Raw genomic sequence first — 20,023 nt, forward strand, 5'->3', positions numbered from 1 at the left:
TTTGTTCCTGATGACCAGTCCAGAAAGAAAGCAAATAAATAAAATAGTTCCTTTGTCTACATATGATCAAAGATGAGCCTAACCTTCCAGAAGCAGCTGCAAGAACCCACGGCCTTTCCAAGTATCCTCTATGAACACTGAAAATAAATGAATTTTTTCCAAGAATTTCAGTAAATGTAAATACTATGATTCAACATACTTTAACTCAAGAAACAAAATACAACCCAAAACAAACACAACAAAAACAAAACCCTCATTGGCCTACAGTAAACAAAACTGCACCTAAGACACACATCTGCACAGCTCTGCAGTGTGCAACAACTTACAAATGTACAAGATTTTTGGCTGTACTGTACTTGTTGTTATTTCAAATAAACAGTAATTAGATAGTGCATAAGCACACAGAGAAATACTTACTTTCAGAGTAATTTATTTATTGCAAATTCCTCTCATTCTACAGACACTGCAATCAATAAAGGAAAGAAGAATGAATCTTCTTTAGAACATAAAGCAGACTACTTAAAAAAAAAAAAAAGAAAGAAAGAAAAAGAAAGCACAAAATCCAGGCAATCCTTGACCTGTGACTGTTACAGGTGAAAGTGCAAGTTAATTAAGTTTGTGTTTGTGGTAGCCAAGTATACACCTCCCTTCACGACAGACAGTGCAGAAAAAAAAAGGCAATTCTGCTGAAACAACATGTGCTAGAGCTATTTCACTGCATGCTGGTAGACACCCCTACCCTGAGGGTTTCTTCCTCTTGGCCACTAGACTCCTGCTGTATGATGGGGAAAAGTAAAAAGTTGCCTGCGCCTGCTTTCTGTTGAATAAAGCACTGAAGTTACAAGCAATGCTGACAATATTTTTCTTATACATTGGAGCTTGAAATTAAAGCACAGGGAACAAGAGAGCCTTCAAAGGGAAGCAGAGGAGAAATACAGAAGGATCTGGCTTCCCACAGCAATTCCTACACTACTAAAAATATTTAAGGCTGCCTCACTCTGTGAGCCCAACACTTAACATACACTTCAGATGAGATATGTAGCACCTGGCTGCCTTAACACCTTTGTCAGCTCATTACCAGATATCTAATGCATGTTTATTTCACTTTTGCTGCTGTTAAAATTCAGGCCATGAGGGAATGATCCTCTCCAAGGCACAACTTCTTATCCTACAGCCTCCTTACCATTTTGGAGGAGTTTGACAAGAGCATCTTATGAAAATGTATCTTAATAAATATTAATATAATATTAATAAAATAAAATATATAAATAATTTTATATTATTATATAAAATTATAATAATAATTTTAAAATAAATTTTAAATTTTAAAAATAAATAAATAAATTTAAAAAATAAAATAAAAAATAAAATGAGAGCCAGGCAGCACAGACATCTCAATAAGCAGTTCACAACTGATGCTCATAAATTATCCTGTAAGAGCTAAAACACATTCACTTAGATCACAAACTGAGACTCTCATTATTGAAAGGTCACTTTGTCATCTCCCTCCCCCCCCAACCCCCCCCCCAACCCCAACATAACAGAGCTTGTCAAAGTGAGGTGTTAACAGAAGATGTGAAAATAAATTATTAATCTTAAATAGCCAACATATGTTGATCAAATCTGAAAAATGCCCTGAGCACACCTACATCAGTTAGGATATTTTTCTGACACAGCCTTCAAGCCCTGAGAATGAACCTACATTGCAAGTAAGGGCAAAAGTTCAGCACAAAAAAAGAAAGAGTAAATCATCAATACAACTTCCAAGACACCTGTGGTTCCTTTTTTCTTCCAAAACCGGCAAGGAGATCAAGAGTCACGCAATTAAAGAAATTGTACCAGCATGGCTAGAGGGTCTTTACCATGTATCTGAAGTCATTTTAACCAATATAATTCCCTCTCTTTACAGATGCAGACCACTTCCCCCCCTCCCCCCCTCGCTCTTTAAAACTTAAAATGCAGTGAGTAGCAACCTGGAGAATATACAACAAATCTATTTTCATACCAGTACTTTCAGAGAGAGATCTTCATGCTCAGGTCGTTTGGTACAGGTTTATATATTCCATGTTACACGCGCTCATGCATTCTCCAAAAGAACACCGGGATCACAAAGTCTTCTACACTTTTCACGGTCTCTAATCCAACAGCACTCACCATAATCTTCCCTTTAGTATTGACCCTGTTCTCTTCTCTCTAAGCTGACAAGCCAGTCTGCATTTTCCAGATTACAAAAACACCTAATTACATTATAGATTGCAGAGAAATGTTAAGAACTAGGTGACATTTTGCTAGAGGGCAAAAGATTTGTAGCTTTACACAAAAACTTCATAATCAAACACTAGTTTAACATGCTTGACTCAGGATATAAGTTGCATGAAATCTAATATATCATATTTCCACAGGAACTGTGCTGCTTTTTTTTTTTGCTTTTTTTTTTAATCACTTTTCAGAATCATTTTGTTACTTCTTTAGAGAGCACAGGTCACTGGAGACTAATGTGAGCAGGCTGCAAATCTGCCATGTGCCAAAATGCAACACAAATTACAGCATGCACTGCTTCACAATTTAATTTCTATGTATATTGTAAGAGCTTATCATTCATTTTTTAAATAATGATTACTAGAAAGTAATGGTTTCTGAGAGTAAAGTGCCTCAGTACCTTGCAAAACCTAGCAAAGTGGCTAGGCTATGCATGCATGTAATACAATCATCACATTCATAGGTCCAATTACTCCACAAATGTAATGTGAATTACATTACTCTTATCTAATGGTATACTATGAATACATGGAAACAAGACCTGATTACAGACTACCTGCACAGGGGCATGAATGAGTTCATCTATGGCCTGTTCCTCGTTCACATGAAGTTCCAGACCTGTAGGTGAAAAACAAAGTACTTCTCGCTGCAATAATTTTGTGGTGCACATTTTAATCAAATAAGAGTGTGAGGAATAGTTTGTCTCACACTAGAGAGTAGTATTCATGGAGGCAGCATTAAACTAGATGCCAATAAAACATCTATAATCACGTAAGAGATGGACCGAGCACGCATGCACTATATAACAAAAACAGTGATCCTTTTTAGCATGGAGGCACCCACCTAACCAGGAAAGCAACAGCTCTAAGCGGTACATAATTAACAGATTTTGCCTTTAATTAACCTGATTTTGCTTTTATCACATTATTTTATACCATTACAACCAACAAGCAATCATTAAACTATCAGTTTGTGTTTCCAAATTGTTGGAATAAATATTTACACTTTCTTTCTTCAAACCAACACAGCCAGTACTTAACAACATAGGGCTGCCTTGCACAGACATGCTTATTGGGGTTGTGGATACCTCCAACGCTGGATTTGGTATAAAAACTATAACCTGTGGTTTCCTGCTGCTCTGTGCTCAATGTAATTTCATAAATGATGTTTCCACTTGCAAAACATCCACCCATCCATAACTGAAATAAACAAAGAAATACAGACTTTGAGAAAGTTTTTCTCCATTAATATTTCCCAATCTTCACCAGGTCTTCCTGACATTTTAGGCCAGCAGAGGCATCCATTCAGCCATTGATAGACCAGCACAGTATATGAAGTACAGTACAGAGCCTGCAGAGGAATACTTTTTTTTTCTTTTTTTTTTTTTTTTAAATTAAAATCACAGTGGACAAATAAAAAGAGTTCCTCCAGATAAGCTTGTCTTTCTTCCTGATAACAGAAGTTTAGCAAAGCCGGCCAACAAAACTGGATCCTCAGGTTATATAAACAGTCCCTTAAATTCAGCTTCTTTTAGCTCGTGTAAAAGAAGATCCAGCTATCAGGTGATATCTGTAGTTACATATAAGAAAATACTAATTAGCCTTTTGTAAAAAGATCTGAGGTGTGTGTAACCTATACTCTTTACACACAAAAATCAGCTTACATTGATTTCTGAGTGCATACAATGTTATCACACTACAGAGCAAAGTGATAGCTCTTCTTATCTTTTCCCACTCCTTCTACATGCGAGTAACAAAGCACTAATTTTCATAGTTCTCTGAAAGACTGATGGTTCCAATTTAAACCAAAGAGAAAATGATTGCACTGATACCAGACTTCAAGATGAAGTTTATGTGATGTGAGAACCAGAATGTTCAAGTAGTCTGTCCCAAATTAAAACAAAGTGGTTTTACCATGATTTTCAATCGGAGTACTAACTTCTCAAACTATATTATGCATTTGTTCATTTTGCTTAACAATATGAAATAGCAGGCATTTGCTTCAGCTTCTTTAACTAAACTATCTAACAAAAAGCAACTAATTGTGTTGCTTCACTGTGATAAAAAAAATAGCAATAAGAAGTATAAATGTTACTTTTACAGCTGACAGCTTTGACAAAGAAAGAAATCGTATATCTGCAGAATGTTTGTACAACTGCCAAAATTTGCAGAACATTGATGTTTCGATAGGTTAATCTTTAATATTAAATAATTTATATAAGTACGACCATCTGTAGTATCAGACAAGATACTCTGCTTTTGTAGGCAGTGTAGTTGAGGGATATAAAACAGCTTTCAAAACAAACACTTGGCCCAAGTCAGTAAATTGGTTTTACTTACTTTACTGTGCTCTGATAGAACTCTTCCCAGTACCTTTTATTCCTCAAAACTGACAGGATCAGCTTTTGGTTTGCTCTAAGTGAATCATACCTCTCTTTGTTCCACTTTGGTGGCTTATCTGCAGCTATATTATTTTCTCTGATCGTATATCAAATGAAGTGAATGAAATACAGCTCTTCATCAGCCTCCTTACCAAGGGCAAAATTTCAGTTGCAGAATAAACGATGACTTCATGACATAATGGAGCCTTCATGCATGACAAAGCTAAACCAAAACTGAATCAAAGTAAAATACATTATTATCCACCCATAGCTGGAAACAGAGGAAATATTTCTCAGAAAACAAGAACAATGCATCAATCAATGAAAAAGTTTAAAAAGATACGCTTCTGACTGAAATATTTTACTCTTTAAGATGATTTCTAGTTGATATATGTGAATTATACATTTACACCTCCTGCCTTGTGCACAAAGTCATGCTACACAAGAGGACCACAAGGGTCCATATTCAGTGGTGAATGAAATACAGGAGGTATCAAAATATGGTTCTGTGCAGCACTTAGAGGCTTTTGAAGCAAGAGAACAACACTTTCCATACTGGAAGGCTTTAGTAAAAGGTCATCAGCTTAAAAGTCAACAGCTATTTTAACTCCTCGATTTATACATGTGAACAGATGGAAAGTTTATGTACGCAGCATTTAATTTTCAGAATCTGTATCAACCTGCTGCTTCTACCGGCTTCGTATTTGTAGTGACTCAGATACTCATTAATAAGCAACTACAGTAATCGGTCACAGTAATGCATGAATTGATATAAACAAATCTGATGCATATATAAGCTATACATAACATACTAACAATTTTAAAATCACCTGGCAGTTCAGAACCCGAAGTATTTAGGCCTAACATCACTTCAGTCCCTCATTCATTCGTTTTCAGAAATAATTAAACTCACAGCATTCACAGATTACTGGGGATACACAGCATTCTAAGGAGAAGTTCATACAATTCACAGTTAATACCTTCTATTTTATGTCACTTGTTTTTTTCCAAGATCATACCTTAAAGCCTTCAATCAGGGTTACACCTCTAAAGCCTCAGCATCACAAAGTCTGGCTTTTCTCTGGATTTTCCCATGGAGAACTTCCTGTTCTCCTAGGCCTACCCACCCTTCTTAAAGCATTTTTTTCCAATGTTTTATTACCGCTGAATGTGATTCAAAAGGGGCCCATCTGCTCTGGCTATATCATCAAGAGAGTTTTGCACTTTCACACAGCTGCTGAGCTTTTTGTCCCCATGCAGAAGCTGGAATTGCTCCACTTGCCCCTCCTTGCACAGAAATGACGTAAAGTAACTGATAGATCCAAAAAACTTTTGCAAGTTTCTTTCTATACTGATGGCATATCTATATAGCAACCCTAATTCTTCCCCCCACCTCCACCCCTACACAGCCCCCTTTTCATATGGACTTTATGTGTTCCCTTAATAAAAAGGCACCATAAAACTAGAGAGAGTGGTTTTCCAATAGAAAGAAAAAAGAAATCCTATCAAATACATTCACTTTTTTTTTTAAAAATTCCATTCAACTGTTCAAAAAGCCTGAAGGGGTGATTAATTCTATTAAAAATTGATGACTGCTGAGGCAGTTTCTTCAGTATTTTTAATATTTCATGAAATTTAAAGCAATTTAACCTCTAATTCTGTAAATACTAAAAGGTAACTATCTGCAAGTATGCTTTTGAAGCTCACATATACCATAAACCAAAAGAAAAATACTTGGAAGCTATATTTAGTGGTATGCATGTCACCATTAGCCTGTAAAATGCTCTGGAAATGAGTTCCTTCTGATAACTGAGATACATCAGCGTTATCTGATTGCAAATACACTGTGTTCCAAGAAAGCTTTGACCTGAGTCCTGCTACTGACTCAAAGCCTTTTTCAGGACATAGAAACTTACCTCTGCTTTGCCAGGCAGCCTTGTTCACATAAAGCAGGAAAAACAACATAGTTCAGAGCCATATAAACCATTCCAAGAAGTTTGCTTTGGTTTACAATTTGTTTTTTTCTTTTCCCCTATAAGTGAGCTTACATAAAATCTGACCAATTTGAATTGAGTAAAAAAATAATGAAGAATTTGGATTCTTGTAGTAAGATACACAGAATGCCAAACTTAAGTTCAAATGGCACAACTTTCTAGCCACATATAAACACCAGCTACAGGAATCAGTTGAACTTGCTAGCATTTCCTAAATTCAATTTCTGGGCAGGAGTAATATGGTATTTACAACAGACTGTGGAATGTGTTTTAGATTTTGAGGGCAAGTTGCATCTCATCTCTTCATGCAGCATTAAGGACAAGTGTTTCCTTGCATATAGTGCTTCCTCCAATTATCTGTGAAAGGTAAAAGTGAGTAATTCATTCTTATTGATAAAGGTCTGAAATTCTCACACAGACACAGAAATGAAACAGTGATTACAACTGAACAGCATTCAACAGTTTCCTTATCAAATTTAATGCGTGCTTTTCAGTTCATTTGACCTTATTCAACAAAGCTCAAAAAGTAATAATTTGTTATGTCAATAAATTATAAAAGAATAAAAATAAAGCTTCAGTACAATATCCCCAATTTCATAATTTACCTATAATAATTCACACAACTAACATAAATTAATGAAAAAAGAACTTCAAGTCCAGTTTGGGCCATTTGTTCAGTTAAGAATTAGGGTAATTAAATATGTCAAGAACTGTCATGGACATGGTCTGAAAATGTGTTCCATAATCTGACTAATCAAATAATATAAAGCATTCATCAACCTTAGGATATAAATGCAATAATTTAATATCTTTGATTGTTAAAAAATTTGCTAATATTCCATTGCTTTGTTTTTTGTTTTTTAAAAGACAGCAGGAAATGGTCAAAAATTTGACAATCAGAAATTGTTTAGCAAAAATAAATAAATAAATAAATAAATAAGCAGCTTGTACTCTTGTTCTCTAACATCAATGCTATAGCACTACCAAAGCAAGGATAGCAGAAAAAAAAAAAAGAACAAGATTGCAGTGAACCATGGCATAACCACTGAGTGACTTCTATGCCATCTCTTACTTCATCCAAAGAAGCACTGCTAACGCTTTATGCAAGTTAATTTGTAATTGAACACTATCAAGAAAGCTACAAAAACAAGAGTTAATTAAGATTTAAAGGTAACCTTTGTATGATGGGGGGGGGGAAGCAAAGGGGTAGTAAGGATGTGTTTCATTATGATGGTAATTTTACATTCTATTGTTTTAAGTTTGTGAATCATTATCCAAACTAGAAACCAAAAGCTTGCAAGAAAACAGGCCTTGATTCTACTGTTTTTGATCAGTGATCCGCTGTAAGCTGAGTTTCATGTAGGAATTTTTATTGCGTATTTCTATCACTGCATCTCTGACGAGTTCAATGAACATTTGAGGCCAGAGCTTCTGCAAGGACTCATTTTTCATATGGATGTCAGCAGCTTCTTTCACCAAATTCTTGACGTATGTTTGGCAAAAAGCTTTTCTTTCCTTTATTTCCTGCAACGGAGAAACCATTACACACTGCATAAGACAAGGAAGGAAAGGTTAGACAAAATCAAACTCAAAGCAAACAAACAAAAACAAACCCCAAGCCACAGAAATTTTTTAAGTTTTAAAAGTGATTAACACGAGAAAAGGCACAATTTTCTGTTTGTTAAAAATTGTACAACCTAGTGTCTACTTAAGTTTTCTTGAATATGGCCACACAGTGTTATTGTATTTGTAATAGTCAAAGCACATAAATAAATTAATTTATCTGAAATCCAGGTAAGTAGTCATATAAGTATCTTTTACCAGCATAACAATTTTTTTTATTTTTTGCCTTCTGAGACAGTAGTGTGAAGCAGTGTGAAGCCTATTACGAATTACAGAACTACAAAGCACCAGCCAGTTCCTCACTCTCCTTTGTAGCTTTCAATGAGTACACCACAACAGTTGGAGAGCGTACATTTATCTACCTGTGCTAAGAACAGGCATATTATCACCAGAAAAATAAGACAGTATACACCCCCATTCACAGTCTTCCTGATGGACTCTGGCAAGTGTGTAGCTTGTAACATGTACTATATTAGGTACTGAAGTAATCCAAAAATATAACAGTAATTTCATGATTAATAATAAAAAAAACACCTCATAGCTCTGCATTTTAAACAAACTGTATTAATCTCTGTTTCTGCAGCTCCATAATAAGCATAGAACAGTTAAATTGCCGGTATATACTTAACCAATTTGGTTTGTGGGACTGTTAAAAGTGTTAGGTCAAACCTCAGGCCATTAAAACTGAAGTTTTCCTAAACGACAGATAAAGTAGAGAAAATACTTCCTGGTTCTTTTACCTGATAAAACAGATTATTTTTTCATTTAACTTACCCTGTCACCTTCAGCAATATACTAATTTAATCACATGTATATTTTTATATATATAACTTTACTCCAGTTTACCTGATAAGTTAACTTAGTTAGCTAACCAAGTTAACTTACTACTAGTTTACAATTGTATGACGCCCTCTTTTTTCAATGATATGTATCTTGGATAATAAAACTACGATGCAGTAACTGTGCTTCGTGACCTTTGATTAAATTTCTGGTACTCAGAGGATTTACATATTTCAACATAATCAAAAAGCAAGTAACAGAACAAATATAGGAAACAGGATGCATACAGCTGTAGTTCAGTGTCTGCTTGGAAAAGAGACTGTCAATGAAAGAAACACATTCTCCCTGGAAATATTTTTTTTCTCTGCTCTACCAGAAGATTTAGAAGATCTGAAACAGAAATTTAAGCTAGAGTGACTGATGTACGTGTCTGAAAAAAGCCAGCTTGCAACTTTATTAATGATTATCTCACTTAAAAGCTAGGAAAACATTCTTTATTGGTAGACCTGGTGCTAACTCAAGTTTTGATTAAGGTATTCTTCACCAATTCACTTTGGGACATGCTTCCTAACTTCCATTAAAAATATGTTATTATGTGCATTATCTTCATAAGAAATGAGCAGGTTTTTTGTTGCTGTTGTTACTTTCCCCCCCAAAAAAATGTTACTAATGCAGGTACATTTTATTACCAATGCAATACTTCTAAGTGGGAATGGATTTGTGAGACTGCAGCGCCATTTGGGAACCATTTCTTTAAAGACAGAAACTGACCATTACCCAGGATTCATATCAGCTAGCTGAAATGTTTGATTAAACATGCAAATATGGTAAATAGTGATATTTTAAAACAACTGCTCACAAAAGCAGTACAGAAACTTGGTAGTAGTCAAAGGTTACATAGTAAAGAAGTATTTTATAATGATATTCTTACCTCAAGCTTCTCCATATGAAAGTCCTTTGTGACATAATTCAATGTTGCTCGAGCAGAGCTTTCTCTCCCAGCTCTTCTGTTATCACTACTTTCCTCATTTCCAGTCCCAGGTTTCTTCCCCTTTCCCTCCAGAAGATAACTGAACTGCTTCATCCTTCAGAAAAAATATAGAGATTTACAGTTTTAATTGATGGATTTTATTATTTTCTTTTTTAAGTGCAGATGTTCCTAATGATTGTGAGGTTTTGTTTTTTTTCCCCTCTACTCTCTTTGAACTTGTCAGTTATGAGCTTTCAGGTTTATTACATCCTCAAATTCCTCACAATACACAGATGATCCTAACTAGTCTGTAGTTACTTTACTCCTATACGACTGACATTTTGACACGTATCACATTTCATCACCTAAATAGGAAGCCTTGCAATTTAAATTTAAAAGCAACCATCTGTAGAAGACTAAGACTAAATATTTTTAGTCTTTTTTAACAACTTTTTTCTTACAGAAACAACCCTTAAATATGTGAACTGTTACAGTCATCTATTATGAAAAAGCCACAAAAAAGTCTGCATCTGCGCTGTGAAACCACACGAATCCTCACCAATACCAGCACAATTGGAGAATTAAACAAGCAGGGAATTTGTGTTCATGTGCCTCTCATCTTACTCAGCAGACCTCATACAGCCTCTGTGAAAACATCTGTCTTCATCAATCAGGAAGTGTAATATTGCAGTATGCAAAGAACCTATCTTCCATAAGATGTTACTTGTGACATTTTTATCTCTTTACCTAGAAAGAATTTATCATGAATGACATGGTCGAAAATTAAAACAGTATATATATTGTCTGCATAGTTTCTCTAAAATGTCAATGCAGTTTGGTAATTTCATAGTTCTATCTGCTACAATAGTGTACCATTAAAGTGGCAGTACATTCCATTCAGACAAACCTCATCTCAGTTTTACGGTATTTATGTTCTAATATACACAGTTTTTCAAGGTTCATTAATAGTACCAATTTTTATGTGCTACAAGAAACAAACTCAAGGATGTTCCAAAATAATAACAGAGAAACAAAATGAGCTAAATGAGAAAACCATTTGCTCAGAAACACGCGTAGCAATTTCAGTCAGTGACTGCATTATCTAAAGAACAACACAGCCTCTGCCTTCCTTCTTGAATCTTAACAACAAATTTACCTAGATTCTCCAAATGACGAAAGCAAGCGATAACGGGGCAGCTCAGAAGATGCAACATATGCCAGAATGCCAAAGAGCCTTTCTGCCATTACAACATCATCTTGAGTAACCTGGGAGGAAAAATAAAAAGTGAGAGAGAAGTTTAAAAACTGGCATGTTCATAATTCATTCCATACACGGACTCAGGACTAACTGACATTTATTATGCAGAACACTGAAGATCTGCTCCAGGCATACCTAGAAAACGTAGATTGTATTTCAGTAGCACTTTCTAAATACCTTAAAAGAAACCAAATTAGATACTTGTTCTTGTTTTATTTCCTATAATTCAGGAAACTTTAACATGTGGATATGGTACTCCTTGCTTCATAATATTCCTCTTGAAATGAGGAATTTCATAATGATTTATTAAGTATCTGAATGTCAGACATTAATTCTGCCCTGCACTGCTTGTGCTTAAAGAAGGTCTGCTAGAAATACTGGATCAAGTTATGCTGAAGGCACCAGAAGACACTGTCATCCACATAATAAAAGTTATATTCTCTCTGACTTTGGAAGAATCATATAAAAGGTTTATCAAATACACACACACACACGTATGTGTATACATGTGCACATATGTACATAAAAAAAAATAATTAAGTGGCTGCATTTCTGGAGCCAAGAGTACATAGTTTGCTCATTATATATTTCTGCAAATATATACTACATATGCACTGTTAAGTAACAATTAATTCAACTAAGATATTCCTAACTTACTTTCAATGGATGAAAACTTTTCACAATGATTTTTACACTTCGGTTTACTATCAGGCAGATAGAATATTTCCATTGTTTGGTTGCTTTTTGTCATTTTTGTTTTAACTACTAAATTCAGGGCAAAAGAAACAGAGACCATCACTGCCAGAGGACCAAACTATGAACAGATTTTAGCTGCCAAAAGTTTGTTGGCACAGCTTGTAGGCCTTGCCTTTTCAAGGAATCTTTATGATCATTTAAATCTCACCTGTACAATACAGTACAATGAAACTCACTCAATGACTTTTTAACTTCTGGATCAAATATAATTTCTGTCAAGATTTATATATTTCTGGTAAGCAACCCATTTTAAAATAAATTTCACTAACTACAATATTTAACAGATACTTTCACATAACTTTTTTTCTTCTACTTTATGAAAAAGTGTGGATGAAATGAAATTTCAGTCAAAATTCACATGATCTTACTTACTATAATCCTATTTAGCATTTATAGACTATACAACATATCCTTGCATGGCACATACTGCAACAACATAATGCAGGGAGAAACTCCCCACAGAAAGCCAGTGCAGGAAATTAGAAATGTAATTTCTAATTACATTTCTTAATTAATTAAATTAAACATTATTTTCACAGTGTTTACTTTTGATCACTTTCATTTAAAATAAAAGAAATCTTTAGTGGTCTAAAAGTGAAGGACCTCACTAAAAGTCTGTTAACAGAAGCAAGGTCTGAAACAAAGCATACAGAAGGCAGTGAAGGAAACAAAGGGCACTGCAGCCAGAAAAAGATCTGCCAGAGAAAGAAGGGATTTTAATTAATTTATTTATGTTAAGAGAAGCATAAGGACAAGGTCAACAGAGACACCAGTGCTAAATACACACTATAGTTCATAGAAACTCATGTTCTCCATCTTGTGCCAATACATTCTTTGCTCCATTAATCACAAAAGGATTATAACAGTAATACCACATCAATGCAAGTCCATTACACAGCCTTCTTGCCAAGTGTAGTACGTTAGGAAAACAGGCACCAACTCAATAACTGTAGTGCATTTGTTATCCTGTATGCCATACCACTTGGCGCAGAGCATTTTGTCAAGTTTAATAACTTCAAATCTTGACAGCTATTTTAATTAATCTGAGATTCTTATCATTGGGAAATTTTAAATAATGTATCTCAAAGAAAAGAATTTGCTTCTTAAACAATAATGATATTGTACATGGCAAACATTAATAAAAAAGTCTACTTGACAGTCTCTTCAATCATAGAATCGTTAAGGTTGGGAAGGACCTCTAAGATGATCTTGTCCAACCACCACCAATACTGTGCGCTTAATACACTTGAAGGAAAGTCAATTTGAGCTATATTATCTAGTACCGGAATATATAGTAAGTGATATACTGTAAGCTACAAGGCAGTCTGTCAAATGCACATTTCTGCATAAATATCCAGCTCTAAGAATTGAGATGCTTTTGAACATAATGTCACAAAGTTATGCCTAGAATCACGTGTAACAGATCTTTACCTTTTTAAAAACATATTCAAAAATTATAATAAAAAGCCTTGCCATCAGTTCTTTCCCTACCTCCCAGGTGCAGTTTGCAATATTATTTGCTAATATATCATGTAAGATCACTAGTAAGAAATAAGCAACAACATCTTACCTCAATTCCGTTTATCTTCTGTAGATTAAAATGGTTCAATCTAAACAGAACATAGTATTTCCACAGAGTAAAGTTAACAACTGGATTTCCCTGCGGATCAACTGTTAACTGTTCCATACGATGCAGCTGGGCTAATGCATTGAATTGCTGCAGGGTCACAAGATTTGTCTCCTTAAACTTCAGGTGCTTAAAAATGAAAACAATAACAATAAACCGCTCACTTAATTTAGTCCTCAGGGAGAAAAACATTGATGTATAAAACCAATGGGTGTATATACATTCTAAAATGTCAACATTACATAAGACACTAAATAAATTATAAACCACTTAGTTACATCATTTTCATTTTCATATTACAAAAAAACAAACAAACCTGTGATGCTGCTTGAGGAAGGTTTATTTCAATTCTGCTAACAAAGGTAAGATTCACACATAAAATCAGTACAATATGTTTTTAAACATTATTGTAACTGACTAGCTCTAAAGTCAGCTGTTTCTCTGAACTCTGCCCTACACTAGCATTCCCATGAGCATCAAAAGTGCAGCTACTCAGCAGCACTACAGAAGGGCAGACAGGGGAAAAATGGTTGGTGAAGATTGCTGAGATTTTGCCACACCCAACAAATTTATCTCAATGACATAATTTCCCCACAAATTCATTTCTCAATGAAACCATTAAGTGGCATTATATAACAACTGTAAAAAGATGCAGCAAGCTAAGTAAGCATATAATCCGAATGACAAGTTTATTTAAATATGTCATCATTACTTTATTACTTGCTTAAAATCTACAGATTTACGTGTCCAAGAAAGTACTAAACTGACTTCTCATTATAATGTTTTGTTTCAACAGGAACTGAAGAATTCCAAGAGCTGTATTAATTAGACAGCTACTCCCTATGAATTTCACCTCTCTTTTCTATCCTACCATGGTTGGATATTTATAAGATGGTCTCAGAATACACAATACAAATGAAGGTCTCCTGATACATTGATCTGTAATACTGTAGAATAACAATACTGTGTTTCCACAGCAGTTTTGCAACTTAAAGATAATCAGGCAAGTCGAGCAAACTATGGGAAATAATTACTAGAATGAAAAGAACGTAACCATCCTGTTGAAGAATCTGAATTAAAATCCTGTTTTTCACAACTGCCAAAATGAAACAAACATTTAAGGATGAAACCAGTGTAATTCAAAAATACATCTATTTACATAAAACAGTCAATAGTGACTCCCAAACTAAAGTTCTATTACAAAATAAATATTCTCAAGCTGCTCACACAGCTGACATTCTGAGATATACTTACCACAGAATTGGGAAATTTTATCTTCAGTTTTGTTAACACTTGCACAATTTCATCAAATTCTATGAACACAAAGGAGACTGTGACAATGGTTCCAGCTGTTTGAACACTCCAGTTCCGATCCAAGCACTCCAGTGCCCCAGAACCATACAAGTAAAGAGTGTCTCCTTCCAGTTCCACCAGATGAGACTCGAGGACAGACAAGCCTTGTACTGCGCTGTTCAATATTGTATCAAGAGACCTGTGGACAAAACAAAAATTCAGTAATAAAAATTATTTCATAGTAGTAAAATTGTTCTAGTGAATGACAGTCCTTTCATTCACCCAAACCTGAACTCAAATATGACGGCAATTCTCAGTATTCACTCTTTTTTACCCAGCATGGTTCAGAAGTGTTACAAGATGGAAAACTCTCTTCCCATCAAGTAACATTACAAAAGTTCAACTGCTTTAGCAGGAAGGCTCTGTCAGTTTTAGAGTTAGGCAACATGAAAAAACATCACTTATATTTAATAACCTCACTGAGAATTTTACTTCAGAATGCTAAATCAGCATGTTTTAGTTACCTAAAAAGAACTTCAACCAACATGAATTTCTGAGCTAAGACCCCTGCAGATTCTATTCTCTGTATGCACTGCAGAAGATATGGTAGGAATAAGTGCTTTAGAATCCATCCCAACAACACAGTTATTAATACCAACAAAGGATGAAGCTATTGACAGTGCTGAACAATCAGTTCCACACTTAAAAGCAGTATCTCTACTCAGCTAAAACCCTTATGTCACACTGTCTGATCAAGACTCATTATTCTCCTTAGAGATGAAATAATCTCATTATTGTTCTTTAATTTTTAATTAATAATTTAATAAGGGCTTTATTATTATTATTATTAACTATTAATTCATTAACGAGGATTATTAAGCACATATTTTAAAATGCGTGTGCTTCCAAATTTGTAATGTCCGTTTTAAAATTAAACAACAGATCCTGGTATTTTCAACACTCCTCTCTACACATCTTGCTTCCCACATAATATACACAGCTGAGCTGACCTGAAGCACACAAAGAATTCGAGATGAACACAACCCACAAACCCACAGGCTCAGAAAGTTGTGCAACAACTGTTACTGATTTGTTCTTTATAACTGTCCTAGAATATTCGGTGGTTTTTTTTTCCCCCACTCAGCTGATGTTTTCTTGACAGTATCTAACAAAAGTCTATGATTCAACAGCTCCAAAAATCCCACTGTTTATTCTGTTAAAACCCTGGGGGGGTTGAATATTTTTATTTTGAAAATAATTCCTTTGATTTCCCCAATGCTGGCTCCAGAATTCGTATTTAACACCTCTTTCAAACATTAAGTTCTCCTTCATTTAGCAAAAGTCACAAAAATTTTGCATAAGCTTCTTTAGCCAATTAGCTGCTGTTATATTACTTCTTAAGTACACATAACTTACAATCAACAGCCAGTATGTTCAACAATGACGTAAAACATCTCTTCAGAATAAATTTGGGTATATTACATTTGACAATGAAATACAGTGAGATCTCCAAGTTGAGAATAAGAATGTAAGACAAGAATGGGAAGAAAAATTCCTGAACATAATACCTGCTTTCTTCGGGAAATACATATGCAGCACTGCCATTGATCGGACAAGGCTGGTTATCTTTATCTTGGTTTAAAGAAGCCTCAAGTTCTATTCGATTCTGCTGTATCTCCCACTGGCGAGCAATATTACAAATTGTTAACCGTTTCTTTTCCTGAAACGAAAGTTGTAATAAATTAGGACGGCATAGTACCAACGTATTTGTCCGATGCAAAAAACACAAATATATTGCTTAATCAAAAACTTGTTACCATTTTAAATTGAAGAAACAGAAGCACTGGTTTACAGGTACATAGTAAATACGATGCATTGCTCAAGCACTGTTTTGCATAACCACCAGGTGACAATAGAAACAAGTGACTTAATCAAGACAAGAAAATTAAGTTATAACTAGCTGATCTGGGTAACCACACAAGTCTTGCTTTGGTAGTGTGCAGCTTGCACTAATGTTCAGACAAAACAGGGCAGATCGACACAAAACACAACATTTCATTATAGTCTTTTTTCAAAAAGAAAAATGAACATTTACTTCATTTGCCCATGGAGAAAATCAGAGTTAACGTGGTTTTATGGTTTGAAATGAACACTGTGATACATTAACTTCAACCTATATTCTTGCTTAAGTTTAATCTATAAAAGCAACACTGAACTGTTAATCTTATGCTTTTAAGTAACTCCTTCACATTGGGCAAATTGCAGACATCACTGTAACAGTTCACAAAGAACATTCCTCACCGTACTCCATGTTGGAGATGAGAAGTATAAACCTTTACAAATGAACACTGTCTTTTGAAAATGTTCATGAGCTGTGACTATACAGCCTGGGTATTTCCTTAACGTTACCATTCAGGCTGACAGATAAAGAGCATATAAACGATTCATAGTAAAACACTCTATAGCAACATGGAAATCTCTCATGCTGCAGGTGCTGACTCATTGCAGTGACACAGATCTTGGTGCCTGCTACATCTGATAATGCAGAGATAAACCCACTGGACTTTCACTGCTGAAGAATGGGCCTTAGCAAGATAAAAAAAAAACTGTATGGAAAAAGGATAAAGAACACCACTGTCAAGGCTGAGAAGTATTTGCAAGAAGAGGCAGCACTGCCAACATCAACTTTTTCAGTGCTGCAAATACAGGAAAGCAGCAACTACTTGCTATCAAATGAATGCCCATGATTTCCTTTAAACAGCACATAGTTTACAAAGGCTTGTAGGAAAGTGACAATAACAGAACTCCAGAAAATCATTCTCTAAGTATTTTCTTCCAAAGTAACTCTTGTTAAAATGTTGTGCTTAGAGATTCCCCCCCCCAACTGGATATGTTAGCTACTAGCAGATTTGTTCCATTCAATTCAAACAGAAGTCAGGGGGGACAATAAACAACAGAGAATCCAAGTTCACTGAAACCTACTTTAACAACTGAAAGAGATACAAAGCATCTCACTGAATCAAGCAGAATATACTTCCATTTGACATTTATTCCACTTAGCTATTCGAAGATGTGCAAGTAGTCTCAATTAAGTAACAAAACCTTCAACTTAATGTTGAACTCTGAGTAGTAAGGGCATTATATTCAAACATGCCTTTTCCTCTATGGGAAGTTTTCACTGGCAACATGCATTGAGAAATCTGTGCCACCAATGCAAACAATCTCTCAGCTACAAGAAAACATTACATCAGTGGTTAAGAACATGAACTATAAATAAACACAAACTTCCTTCCAATTAGCTTGTCAACAGCATAAAACATTATGTATAATAATTATTTCCTAATTTCCCATTTCTTTCTCTTACTGAGACCAGACATCAAAACGTCAAACTGGAATACATTTCAGATATGTAATTATTTCCTAGTATAAAGCTCTATTTAAAAAAAATAAACAAACAACAACAACAACAACAAAAAACACTAAGACTAGTGCAATGTCAGGATCAATCACGTAGACAATTCTTTTTTTCCATTAAGTTTATGCTTAAACATCATCAAATCTGTTGATAAAATGCTTTTATTTTCAGACGTATGTAAATTTGCTATACTTCTTACAGACTCGTGCAACTCATGTAGTCTAATTCCCTTCATAAAGGACAATTTTACCTAGATAACTTGACAGTATGGACACATTTCCCCACCTTCTCCTCCCACCCCCATCCCCACTTGCCAAATTAAAAGAGCATTTTGTATAACCATTACTGGACTACAAAGAAGGTTTAAAGGCACCTCTATTAGTAGGAAATGATCTCGGAACAAATTAATGCAATAAAGGGAATGCTGATAGCCTTCTATCCTTGAACTTTAGTTTCCTGCTAGCAGTCAGTCAATTAGTCACCAGCCTGCACGAGTATTCTGGAGTGTGCCCTTGCCTCCCCTGTTGGAGCTGTTCCATCTCAAGCGAACAAGCACTGACCAACCATGTTGGTACAGTACATAAGTGCTCCCCTGAAAAAGACAGCTGGAGCCTGGCTGCTGCTCTGCTAACTGCTCAGCTCCTTCTACAAAGGGCAAGAACCTCAACAGGAAAGAACAAAGGAAGAACTACTTCGGAAAAGCCTATATGGCATCAAAGCACTTATGACATGTGGGAGACCGCATTCAAGGAACCTGAAATCATCAAAAAGTCTTTCACTCTTGGTTTTACTTTATTTCTGTATTTGGGAAAATGAAGTTTGCTCTCTTTTTACATAGAGCACCATGCTCACACATTCAGTTGTTGTTTTTTTCCATTTGGTTGGTTGGTTTGGGTTTTGGTTGTTAGGTAACTAGAATAGCTGAATGAAGAACTTCAACTGTAGGGTAAACTGTTTAAGCTGTAAGAAGTTTTAAAAGATAAACGTATGCCAGGATAATTAAGTCCTAGATTAAAAATATTAGGCTAGAGAACACTGTAAATGGCTTATGGTAGATTGATCTCATTTTAGTTAGAACAGCCACATTAAATACCTTAAGCAAGCTCTGTTTATGACTTTCACGCTTCCTTTCTTCTTCTTTTCTTGCTGCAACAGATGCCATGCGTCTTTCCTCTTCCTAGAGGAGGAAAAAGATAACACTTTTACAAAACTGTGAATTAACCTCATTGCTGATTTTTTTTTAATATTACGAATAAGTTTCATTACATTGGCATTTAAAAGTAAAAAAAATTATGTATTTTAATAACTAAATATTTTAACAGTAAAACAAAAAATGATTCTACAAGTAAATCAAGAAATTTTAAAAAAATGTCTACAAGATGGAAATACTGAAAATGAATTTTAATATTTGTATTTGTTCAGCTCTTCAAAAAAACATAAATATACAATCGGGAAAACAATAACAAACATTTTGAAGTAGAACAGTATTTCTTGTGATTAGTATGTTTTTTGATAAGAAAATACACAGGATGAGTGGACATATCTCAGTTTACGCCAAAATAATAATCTTATCATTATATACTCCTTAGAAAGTTAGTTATTCCTCATTCAACATCAGAACTTGAGAAGAATATTTTCAAAATTAACTATATTCCACAAGTATTATTT

General features: G+C 34.8%; 1 protein-coding gene across 6 annotated transcripts in view; it reads right to left on the minus strand.

Moving 5' to 3' along the window:
* Nucleotides 1-7,087: 7,087 nt before the first annotated feature.
* Nucleotides 7,088-20,023, minus strand: part of LRRC49 (leucine rich repeat containing 49) — a 38,442-nt gene continuing 25,506 nt past the window's right edge. For 5 of the 6 annotated variants that reach the window (XM_015872582.3, XM_015872583.3, XM_015872581.3 and 2 more), the window contains 7 exons: nucleotides 19,449-19,532; nucleotides 16,509-16,660; nucleotides 14,902-15,139; nucleotides 13,591-13,776; nucleotides 11,163-11,272; nucleotides 9,968-10,121; nucleotides 7,088-8,157 (listed from right to left, as the gene is read on the minus strand). In XM_015872582.3, the coding sequence (XP_015728068.2) occupies nucleotides 7,951-8,157; nucleotides 9,968-10,121; nucleotides 11,163-11,272; nucleotides 13,591-13,776; nucleotides 14,902-15,139; nucleotides 16,509-16,660; nucleotides 19,449-19,532 (1,131 nt within the window). In that variant the 3' untranslated portion in view covers nucleotides 7,088-7,950. Of the gene's footprint in view, nucleotides 8,158-9,967; nucleotides 10,122-11,162; nucleotides 11,273-13,590; nucleotides 13,777-14,901; nucleotides 15,140-16,508; nucleotides 16,661-19,448; nucleotides 19,533-20,023 lie in introns of those variants that run through there. The other variant, XM_085515702.1, reaches the window with a different exon arrangement.

This window comes from Coturnix japonica, chromosome 14 (genome assembly GCF_054131305.1).
Source record: "Coturnix japonica strain WE chromosome 14, WE-NBRP24, whole genome shotgun sequence".
NCBI classification, from domain to species: Eukaryota; Metazoa; Chordata; class Aves; order Galliformes; family Phasianidae; genus Coturnix; species Coturnix japonica.